The sequence below is a fragment of the Poromitra crassiceps genome, assembly GCF_964638095.1.
Source record: "Poromitra crassiceps genome assembly, chromosome: 29".
NCBI lineage: Eukaryota > Metazoa > Chordata > Actinopteri > Beryciformes > Melamphaidae > Poromitra > Poromitra crassiceps.
Window position 1 is genome coordinate 9,249,919 of NC_139641.1, and position 12,323 is coordinate 9,262,241.

The window sequence follows — 12,323 nt, forward strand, 5'->3', positions numbered from 1 at the left end:
TGTATTCACACATTCCAAGGTGTGCAAATTGAAACTGTTGACGGGTACAAATGTCATGGCATTTGGCTGGATACCAAACTGTCCTTCCAGACCCATGCAGAACACCTCACCAAGAATTATTTGTTTTTATAGAGGAATAAGTCCTGTTTTTTGTTTTGTACTAGGAAGTCCATTGTACAATCACTAATTAACTCAAAATCATGGATGACACGACACATTTGCTAGACCGCACTCCTGATTAAAGATAGGGATATTTAAGCAATCGCCCGATGCCACGGAGAGCGACATCATAGACATTGTGACAAAGCTTCTTCTTCTGTGGTGTTTTATGGCAGTTGGCATCCTTTATGTTTATGTTGCATTACCGCCTCCTTCTGGATCATCCACTGTTTCCCTACATTCCGTAGAACCCGATCACTTCATCTCTCCTCTCCTCTGATCTTGTGACAAAGCACTGGTGATGTATTATTATTATTATTATTATTATTATTATTATTATTATTATTATTATTATTATATGCGAGTGAGGCCATAGACATTGTGACATTGTCAGTGATGTCATAAAGGTGAGGCTATAAGTGGTGGGAGTATTAGGACTGATACTACAGAAGGACAGAGGAGAGGGAGTGACACAGGGACAGAATGTAGGGAAACAGTGGATGGATAAATCCAGAAGGAGGCGGTAATGCAACATAAACAATGCCAACTGCCATAACACCACAGAAGAAGAAGAATTTGTACTACATTACTTAGTCCAACAACGCCCAAAAGGAAGGCACCCTCCAATCCTGAAGCCAATAAGTACAAGAACACATTTTCAACCAGCTTTGTTTGTATCATTAGAAAATTAGTAGTACATCAGAAAACGAAACAGTTTTGCTTTAGTTTGATTGATAGTTGTTGAGAGTTTATTGGAGTTCAGTTGTGGACCAGTTCATTGATAATGATACAAAGCTGGCCGAAAATCGGCGGAGTGTTCCTCCGCCCATTTTCAACCAGCTTTGTATCATTAGAACATCAGTAGTATATCAGAAAACTGTGAACGGTTTTGAAGTCTGTCATTTAATTTGACAGTTATTGAGTGTTAAAGTGTGGACCAGTGACATCACTGGTCCACACTAACTCAAATGAATAACTCATTAACCCAAATCAACTCTCAATAACTGTCAAACTAGATGAATGATGAATAGTTTGACAGTTATTGAGAGTTGATTTGGGTTAATGAGTTATTAATTTGAGTTAGTGTGGACCAGTGATGTCACTGGTCCACACTTTAACACTCAATAACTGTCAAATTAAATGACAGACTTCAAAACAGTTTACAGTTTTCTGATATACTACTGATGTTCTAATGATACAAAGCTGGCTGAAAATCGGCGGAGTGTTCCTTAAGCCTGAGAAACTCTGATTGAGCCTGTAAAAAACAAATTAGAATTGACGGTCTGAAGTGTGTGACATCATCACTGATGACATCACTCACTGATGACATCACTGATGACATCACTCGCTGATGATATTTCATGCATTGTAGAATTGATGATGTCGAGAGTTGCCCGAGTTGCACCGGTCCTACTAGCCTCTGCAGGGAAGGAGTTATGACATCACTGATGATGTCACAATGTCTATGACATCATCAGTGTCTTGATGTCTGTCTATAAATCACTGATGATAGATGACAGTTTCCCAAAGATGGCGCTCGCTAGTGTGTTGAACGTCGGTTCTGCGGATTTTTCATTTGGATGCGGACAGAGCGACTTGGGATCTGGCGCTCCGACGGGAGACGGTCTATGTTTTTCCGTTAGAGCTTCCACGAACACTGCGGATGGGGATGGCACGGAGAGGAGAATAGAGTTCCTGCACGGAACCACCACCTTAGCGTTCAAGTTCCAGCATGGCGTCATCGTCGCGGTGGACTCCCGGGCCACAGCGGGCTCTTACATCGCCTCGCAGACGGTGAACAAAGTGATCGAGATCAACCCCTACCTGCTGGGCACCATGGCCGGCGGGGCCGCCGACTGCAGCTTCTGGGAGCGCCTGCTGGCGCGCCAGTGTCGCGTCTACGAGCTGCGCAACAAGGAGCGCATCTCCGTGGCGGCCGCCTCCAAGCTCCTGGCCAACATGGTGTACGGGTACAAGGGCATGGGCCTCAGCATGGGCACCATGGTGTGCGGCTGGGACAAGCGAGGCCCGGGGCTGTACTACGTCGACTCGGAGGGGAAGCGCGTCGGCGGCGACCTCTTCGCCGTGGGCTCGGGCTCCATGTACGCGTACGGCGTGATCGACAGCGGCCTGCGGCAGGACATGACCGCGGAGGAGGCGTGCGACCTGGGCCGGCGCGCCATCTACCAGGCCACCTACCGCGACGCCTACAGCGGAGGTCAGGTCAACCTCTACCACGTCCACAGCCGGGGCTGGACCAGGGTCTCCCAGGACGACGTGCTCCTGCTGCACCAGCAGTACAAGGAGCAGGCATAGGCATGAAGAGCAGAGCGCGGAATGAGGGGCAGGGGGGACCGAGGAGGGGAATGAGGGACAGGGGGGACCGAGGAGGGGAATGAGGGGCAGGAGCGACCAAGGAATTCACTCTGTTCCAATGTTTCAATGTTCTGAAATGTAAGCAGGGCTGGAGACATGAAAAGAGAACGCTTATCTCCCCATCTGCCAGGTTAATATCCGCTACATTACCGCTGTGACCCATTTTGACTTGTTGCTTAGCTTTGTACTTTATCTTCTTTCTCAATAAAACATGTTTATTTTTCAACAGTCATCAATTCGCAATAGCTGCGACTACATATTTTTCATTTCATTTATTGAGTTAAAAATGACAGGGACAGTGCACATTAGTAAACATTTCTGTAAATGCGCCAGTTTTGCCAGCTTGGCTCATTTTCAATCGTAGTCCCTGGGCAGGAAGATGGTCAAAACTGCTCAAACAAAAAGTACAGCCTATGACTACTACATATGACAGCGGCGACCTGGGCACTCGGCCCCTAGTGGCCACGTATGACAGCTACCTCGCCACTTTCTTTCTGTGACCTGTCTTTCTTTCCTATATCTATCTATATAATAGGGCAGGGGTGCCCACACTTTTTCAGCTTGCGAGCTACTTTTAAAATGACCAAGTCAAAGTGAGCTACCAAGCATATTTATTTATATATATATACACTGAGTATACAGTGGAAAACAGTGGAACAGTGGAAAAACAGTGGAAAAACAGTGGAAACAGTGGAAAAACAGTGGAAAAACAGTGGAAACAGTGGAAACAGTGGAAAAACAGTAAAAAAAAAAATTTTTTTTTTTTTTTTTTTTTTTTTTTTCTTCCTCAATGCCATGCGATCGACCACACTACCTTCGCGATCGACCGGTCGATCGCGATCGACGTATTGGGCACCCCTGTAATAGGGTATGTCTGTCAGTATGTATGTCTGTATGTATGTCCCCTTAGGTGGCCAATGAAATAAATTGGATGCCTCTTGCTCATAGCCCAGCCAGTAAAGCCTGAACCTGTGGCAGCAACAGAGCATTGACCAAGCCGAAGCCACCGAGTCTAATAAATACGCCACCCCATTACTAAACTCACACCAGTGTGTCTTAAAAACAATATTAACATAATAATGGGCGTATTACAACACTATTTTCCACACCATTCCTTGTACATTCGATTTCTTAAATAATTCTTTCTGATGGCCATGCTACATAGCAACCGTACAGCAGTCGATAAATGGGGCCCAGAGTACCAGCAGCCCTCTAGAGTACCAGTCAAATAATTTGGCCCAGAATCCTGTTAGTGAAGGGCAGAACCAGAAGGCATGAGACAGGGTGCCCTCTTGACACATGACACCTGTCACACAGTGGCGAGACAGAAGGGAAGATCCTGTGTAGTTTCTGCTTGGAGGTACATTCGATTTCTTAAATACGGTAATTCTTGCTGATGGCCACACTACATAGCAACCGCGTACAGCAGTCGATAAATGGGGCACAGAGTACAACGAGCAGCCCTACGCTAGCTACGGCCGTATGCATCTGGCAATGCACCACATTAGTTCTCCATCGTGAGATGATACGAGATCAGATAGATTTCCAGTGAGGACTCTCATCTCTCACAAAGAGGTAGCCATCAGAGATTCATTGATTCACACAGCGTTTCCATTCACTCCCCTCTTTCACTGGCTGACAATGCCAGGATAATAATGTGCCTCCGCTGCTTTCTGACTGCAGCATCTTTAGTCCTGTTTAATTAACACTTACTGATATGGAGCATTGTTGACGGGCACCTGTGCGCCGTCCGTGTGCTTTTAGGAGCTTTCGGGCCATGTGGTCCATTAAGAAAATGGGTCCATCAGCTTTCTCACATTGTTGCATCTCAGTCTACTTTCATCTCAGCTGCTACTGAAGAAGAGAATGGAAAACCTCGTTCTCCAAGTCAAATGAATGGGAATGAGTGACGCGAAGGTGGCTTTGACTGCGCTCCCTTTACACACACACACACACACACACACACACACATCTCTATATGCACTCAATAAGGAAAAAGCTTTGAATAATGGATGTTTGCTTTTTGTCAATAACCGGCGCTAAATGAAAAGGCCTGGTGGAGTTATTAGTATTCTATTAGCCTGCATGGTGGATGGTAAGGCGTCCACTGAGGCGGGACTGCTCATCATGCTAAAAGCTCAATGTTCTTCATGCCTAAGCGTAAGAGTGCCTCCACCCAAAGCATCTAATTACTGCCTAGTACTTCTATATTCAACAGCTTTCAGTTGAATGCAGCCAAAAAGATGGATTCATTCGTTCATTGTAGGGATGTCAACGGTTAACCGTTAATCGATTAACCGTCGCTAACGTCGTTGTTCGGTTATTGCTGTCGGTCTATCAGTTAATATTATTATTATTATTTTATTTTATTTTTTTGACACGTTTTTTGAGTTTCCTTGCAGATTTTGCACAGTGTTTTGCATCATGCAACTATTTTGTTCAAATTTTGTTCAATTGTTGGCAGCAAATCGAAATAGGCTATATTTTGTTTAAGTTTTTATGCTGCAAAAGACAGTAGGCCTAATGTGAAAAAATCAAAAGAAATAACAGATTGTTGTTGTTGTAATGTTTACATAAACAGGAAATAAAGCTCTCAAAAATATATTTCCTTGTCATCCATATAAGAGCCAGAATGATTTTGGAATGATTACCTGATCAAAATGTGGCAATAAACTTATACATTTCAGCAAAGCCAACAAAAAATAAAGGCATAATTCTAACACAAAAAGCATTAACATTTCAGCATCTAAATAGACACGCCTTGTTTGGGCATGAGCTCATTGAGTAAATAGACCAAAAAAAAAAAAAAAAAAAAAAAAAAAAATTAATATTAAAAAATTATGAATTAACCGATAGGTTAATCGATTATTAGCGTCGGTTAATCGAAAGTGAAATTAACCGAAAATTGACATCCCTAGTTCATTGCATATAGCATAAAAATATGGATGTTGTGACGTCACCCATTTGCTGTCTTGACTCCCATTTTTGGAAGCCTCAAGTTTCGCATTCTGAAGCTGCGTTCACACCGACCTATTAAAGTTTTTCGCTGGCATCGAGTTTCCATACAAAGTCAATGCAAACGAGCGATTGAGCGTATTTTCGCCCGGGAGAAAAATCGCCGGGCGTCCGAGCGACAGAGACAGAGCGATAGGGTGAAAATACGCTCGTCGCCCGAGATGAAATATCCCAACTCGAGCGAAATTACGCTGGCATCAGTCGCTCGCTGTTCAACGCCGATTGGCTGCCGTGTGAGAGCGAGTCAAGGATCACACTGGCTTGGAACAACCCGCTGGTTTATTGTGTGGCAACAAACCGCATTGACAGGCTGACAGCTGACATGAAGTGAAGTCTGTACTACCGGTATGGAGCTCGCGTTAGGAGCACGCTGATAGGCTTAGCTTCTAAACAACTACGGTGGCTCGTAGTGGACAAATATCATGACATTGCGTAACGTTATAGCCCCCAGATGTCCGTCAATTGGTGTGCCTGTTGACGAGCGATTTAAACACAGCGACAGAGTGATTCCAAATGGTTGAATCGAGCGACAGAGAGAAAAATAAATATCTCGTGTGAACACAGCTTGACTGTCGCCGTCTTGGTTATTTGGAGGCAGAAGTAGCTAGCCTGAGACGAGGGTTTCCCACAGAGCCCCACAGTGCTGTGACTGTTTTCATTCACATTATGCTTGAGTGACATTGTTTCAGTTTGTGGCCATTGTTGGCAATTACACGAGAGACATTTCTCATTGTTGTGGCAACTTGATACTCCGCAGCGGTGCCGGTAGTCAAGTGATTGTAGCGCATTAGTTCATCATTACATTTTCAACCCGAGTTTAAAGCGGGATTGTCCGTTAATGTATGTTGCGTTTTTTGTCGTATTGATTGTCGCGTGTGTGTGTGTGTGCGTGTGCGTGCGTGCGTGCGTGTGTGTGTGTGTGTGTAAGGTAGACAGAGAGGGGGACGGCGCTGTCTTTAATTAGAACATCCGCTCTGCCAGCACATGTGATCAGCTCAGAGAGAGATGGGTCATATCATGATATTGACATATATTGATATTGCTTATCTCAGAGCAGGACTGTACAAAGGTTTGCAGTGGTGGAGGGGCAGCATTGTGGAGTATTTTATAAATTAAACGGAGGTCAAAAAACGTAATTAAATTATCACAGAAATGAGAGAGATGTCATCATATTGTGATATTGACTTCAGAGAGAGATGTGTCATCACATTATGATTTATTTATTTTTTACCTTTATTTATACAGGGGCAGTCTCACTGAGAGCAATGCTGTCTTTTTTCACGAGCGCCCTGTTCACATTCTCACACACACACACACACACACACACACACACACACACACACACACACACACACACACACTCACACACACACACATTCATACCTGGAAGCTGACCAGTACGACCACAGTCTGATCTGCTGGCCACTGAGCAGCTCCACTGGAGCGGTTGGGGATAAGGGCCTTGCTCAAGGGCACCTCAGTGGTGGTAATGAGGGAGGGGCAAGCGCCTCTCCCTATTACAAGTCAATCTACCATGTCCTATGACTAAAAAGCTCTTATATTACAGTAAAAAATGTAAAAAATCTTACTGATTGGGGCTTTAACGAAAGGTCCCACCCTAGTCCCGCCCCGCGAGCATTAAGCCGCTCAGAGACAAGCCGCCTCTAGTCTGCGACAGCGAAACGCAGGGCGCTTCCTGCGGCAGGGGGGCGCGAGGTTGAAATGGACCAATCAGACGCGGAAATAGAGCAAGACAGCCGCAGCGTCAAAGAGGCTTTCACAGGAGGCATGCCGCCTAGCGTTTCATGATGTGCATGAGGCGTCAGTCTCTGTCCCCCTCTCTCCCTCACACCTCTCTCCCCCTCTCTCTCTCCCTCAGTCTCTCCCCCCTCTCTCAATCACTCTCGTCTCCCTCTCTCTCTCCCTCAGTCTCTCTCCCCCTCTCTCTCTCCCTCAGTCTCTCTCCCCCTCTCTCTCTCCCTCACGCCTCTCCCCCTCTCCCTCCCTCAGTCTCTCTCCCCCTCTCTCCCACAGTCTCTCCCCTCTCTCTCCCCCTCACGCCTCTCCCCCTCTCCCTCCCTCAGTCTCTGTCCCCCTCTCTCTCTCCCTCACTCTCTCTCCCCCTCTCTCCCCCCTCCCTCTCTCCCTCAGTCTCTCCCCCCTCTCTCTCTCCCTCACGCCTCTCTCCCTCTCCCTCCCTCAGTCTCTCCCCCCTCTCTCTCTCCCTCAGTCTCTGTCCCCCTCTCTCTCTCCCTCAGTCTCTCTCCCCCTCTCTCCCTCAGTCTCTCCCCCCTCTCTCCCTCACACCTCTCTCCCTCTCCCTCAGTCTCTCTATCCCAGTCTCTCCCCCCTCTCTCTCCCACAATCTCTCCCCCCTCTCTCAATCGCTCTCGTCTCCCTCTTTCTCTCCCTCAGTCTCCCTCACCCTGCCGTGAAGGGCGCGGGGGTGGAGCGCGGGCCGGGCGCGTCAAATGACGTCAATTTGTTGGGCGTGGTTATTCGCTACCTCCGTCGGGCGCTCCCCATGTGCCGGATTTTTTTTCTCACAGCGCGAGCAGCGCACGGCTTCTCTCCAAACATGGCCGCTTTCAAGCCACTGAGCCCTGAACACTGAGCTGTGTTTTCGCCACATTTCTTGACCCATGTGGTAGGCTATAAACTTTGATTTGCAACTGTTCGTTTTTAGTCATTTCACCAAGTAAATGTGTTGTGTTGAGAGCATTATTGAGGCCATTTACACCTGGCATTAACATGCGTTTTCTGCCATCAGATTGCAATCAGATTGTATTTTATCACTTCAGCCTGATTCCATTTACACCCGGCACTAACATGCGTTTTAGGTGAACAGATTGCAATCCGATTGCTCTCCAGCTCGAACGTCATCCCACGCGCCCCCTTTCGTTTTGGCGGGCTTATTACAACAACACGGAGCAGAAAGAAGCAGACCTCACAAACTAATCTCCTATTCAACAACAACAGCGACAACAATTAAAAGAAGATGTTAGCCATCCGTGAAGCTGCCCTATTGCATGGGCTTTTGTTGGTTTTTCGTGGAAGAAGCCGTCTTCAACAGCTGAAATACCAAGAACGAAGGCAGAGGATAAATATGTTTTATGCGGCTGCTTTTATTACAGCTGTTATCAGTGCCACCACTGTCCAGAGGACTATCTGGGTGCAGGAACGCAGTCAAGACTGGTGGGAGAGGATGGTGTTGGAATGGGGACCTTCGAGGATGAAGACTGGGTGTCAAATTTATTTGCGATAAACTGCGACCCAACCTATCCAGAAGAGACACGCAGTTGCGCTCGGCAGTACAGCTGGAGAAACGCGTCGCGGTGACAATTTGGTTTAACGTTACAGCTAACGATAGCCTGGTTTAATGGGGAAAACTAGCGTAAATATGTATTAACCTTAAGGTTACGGGTATAGCAAGTTGAGGGAGGATCACAACATACCATCTTTATCGCGACAATGTCAATTTCATTCCCGTTGTCCTGTCGCTGGCACTGTTGGTGGAGTCCATGCTAGCGTTATTATCTTCAGAGTCGATGACGTCCCCTTCACCTGGACAAAACGATGGCCGATCACCCAGCATTGCATCTATTTCTTTATCAAAAGGACACGTTGCCCTGCCCCTGCCACTTTTCTTGTTCTTGTTCTTGTCCTGTCTGTAAGCCAGTTTCAGGTGTTTAATTTTTCGCTGACATTGTAGCCAGGTCCTGTTGTGGCCATTCTCTGCCAGTTTCTTAGCCACTACTTCATAAATGGGTCGGTTGGGATATGCACTGCCAAGTTTAGCTTGTATACTTTCCTCAGACCAAATTGAAAGCAGGCACTTGGTCTCCTCGTGACTCCATCCACGAGTGTCTTCATCCATAGCGTTAGTTAGTCCTTGCTGTTAACGTTAGCGTGTAACGCTAGCTCTGGCTGTGTCATTTCTTTGTGCTAACTAACTAGATAAACTTTCGCGGCGTGCGAGGACGTATTTCCGTAATTTGCAATGTAGTTTTAGCAATCCAGTAGGTGGCGGTAAGGCAACATTTAAGGATGCCAACCGCCATAAAACTGCAAAGAAGATGAAGATTATGTATTTCCGTATGGTAGTTGCTGAATGCGTTTTGAGAGGACGCATTGCATTTACACTTGTGTTAAATGTTGTCATAATGCGTCCCTGACCACCTCCGGAGGTGGTTTGGCCGATCAGATTGCAATCCTTCTTCAATGCGTTTTGGGGGTGTTTACACCTGTACTTTCAAGTGATAAAATACAATCGGATTGCAATCTGATGGCAGAAAACGCATGTTAATGCCAGGTGTAAATGGCCTAATTGAGAGAGATTAAAAGCAGCACAGAGTAGGCAATCAGGGCTGAGAAGTAAAATGGCTTTCAGTCAAAACAAGTTTGGTGATTCCTTCATGTGCTGATGTGCGGTCCTTTGAGAGTGAAAGCGCACTCAGTACTGCACATAATAGCATTTCATTGCGACTTTTCACGGGCTGTTCTCACTATTACCATTGTACAATACATGCTGATCACTTTCTGAGTATAATGGCATCAGCCCCAGCGCGGGGTCTGCACCTTAGGGCATGGCCGATGATGTCACAAATAAATCACGGATGGGGTCACAGATGATGTCATCAGTGATGTCGAGCATAGTCATGTCATCAGTGAGTGATGTCATCAGTGAGTGATGTCATCAGTGAGTGCAGTGATGTCACTTGAGCAATTGTGATGTCATAAGTGAGTGATGTCATCAGCCATGTTATTATGTCATGTAGTAATGTGATGTCATAATGTCCAACCCACATTCAGTCCCTTCATAATGCCCAGCGTTGCCAGGTGCACCGATCAATAATGCCAAAATTCCCAAGGAGCGCTCTGGGCCTTTTTAAGCTCCTCCTCTTTCAAGGAGCGCTCTGGGCCTTTTAAGCTGAAAAAGTTGAACATTTGGAGGAAAAGCGCGCTGCTCATCTTTTCACTCCTACATTTCAGGGGAGAGAGAAACCATTCAACTTTTACCTGTTTACTCACCTATATTTGGCTCTCTTTCAAATAATACAGCCACGTAACTACGTTCATTCATAAAATGATTAAATAGCACGACATTAATGGTTTGTAAAGTGTCATTTAAGCACCCGCCCACTCAGACATACTGTACATCGTGAAATGTGGCTTTCACATGGACGCGCATCGCTACGACCGGCGTAGTTAAGACCAGACGTGAGCCCTGTTGGTGCAACAGGCGTAAGTCCACTCTAAAGACTGGTCTTAACTAAGACCGACGTAGGAGTTACGACCAGGCATAGTTAAGACCAGTTGGTGCAACCGGCCCCCAAACTGTACTGCAAGCGACTGCAGGGGGAAACAAAATGAAGCGCAAAAAAAACGCTCTGTGCGCTGTGTTTTGTGCACAATGGAAGCGCTCTCAACAGGATTTCCATAGCGTTCTAAGTGAAGAAAGCGCGTTGGGTGTGGGTGGGTGGTGGTTAGTCACGATTTTGCGGGCTGACTGACATCATCAGTGATGTCATAAATCAGGGATTGTGATGTCACTTGACAAATTGTGATGTCATCAGTGATGCCACTCGAGCAATTGTGATGTCATCAATGATGTCACACTCAAGCAATTGTGATGTCATCAGTGATGTCATAAATCGTACCTGGCTGAGGCTATATAAGTGGTGGAAGATGCAAGGAAAGCCATAAGAAGAAGAAGCAGCCGCTGCTCGCGTATGATAATTTCCCTCCAAAAACGATCATTTTGACCCTCAGGTACGATAATTCAACATTTCCCATCTGGCAACACTGCCTTCTGTTTGAGACACAGCATACAAGTCAGTGTGGTACAGTGACACATCTGAAGGAATGGCTGTTCAAGCAGGACATGATGACAGGCAGCTCTATGATGCCATCTGTGCAGGAGACCTGGACACACTGAGGAGCCTGCTGCAGAGAGACCACTTCAGAAGGCTGATCAATGAGACGTATCTTTATAGGTGTGGGTTTACCCTTCTGCTGATCGCAGCCCGGCGGGGTCGTGCTGCCTGTGTGCACTACCTGATCACACAGGGAGCACAGGTAGACCTAGCTCATGAGGATAAACCGACACCTCTCTTCTGGGCCGCGCTCTACGGTCACCTGGACTGTGTCCGGATCCTCCTGGAAGCCGGGGCCGACCCTAACAGAATCATATATCACTCATACACCCCTCTCTACATCAGTGCTGTACTCAACCAGCTGGACTGCTTCCACCTGCTGCTCCAGGCTGCTGGCGTTCTGACCCGTGACGTGGCTTCTCACCTGCTGAAGGTGGTGCTGAACAACAGGTGCAACACGGCCTTCGTCGAGCTGCTGCTGGACCACGGTGCAGACCCGGCCCTGGTGACCACGGAGCAGGCACAGCTGGAGGAGAGGGCGGATCCTGAGGCTCTCAGGGTCTTTCTGGAGGCCAAGAGATGTCCTCTGGCCCACGTGTGTCGGATCCGGATCCGCCAAGCGCTGGGCACACATCGCCTGAACCAAGTCCACTCCCTACCACTAACACAAGTGATGAAGGACTTTCTGCTCTACCAAAACTGACTTGAAGCTTGAAGGGAGTCAGTTTATTTCATTTAATTTCCTAGATTTAGTTCTTCAATCACTGTGTTTCAAACAACTCCAGGACCAGAGATGATATACCATCAGCATACACCTCCTGTAGCCAATATTAATATGATGTGAGGTTCAGTTAGCTTTGCACAGAAACAATTGGGAGAAATACTTTTTACTTTTAG

At 46.6% G+C, this 12,323-nt stretch overlaps 2 protein-coding genes across 2 annotated transcripts in view; both read left to right on the forward strand.

Annotated features, from left to right (window-relative positions):
- The window catches only part of LOC310800191 (adenylate cyclase type 2-like), a gene marked incomplete at its 3' end in the record, with an annotated part of 173,109 nt that overhangs the window by 25,645 nt on the left and 135,141 nt on the right, over positions 1-12,323 (forward strand). The window lies entirely within an intron of this gene.
- LOC310800193 (proteasome subunit beta type-5-like) lies at positions 1,690-2,475 on the forward strand (the record flags this gene model as incomplete). The annotated part of the gene is made up of 1 exon (XM_083662778.1): positions 1,690-2,475. The coding sequence occupies one exon, from the start codon at positions 1,690-1,692 to the stop codon at positions 2,473-2,475; it is 786 nt and encodes a 261-aa protein (XP_083518904.1).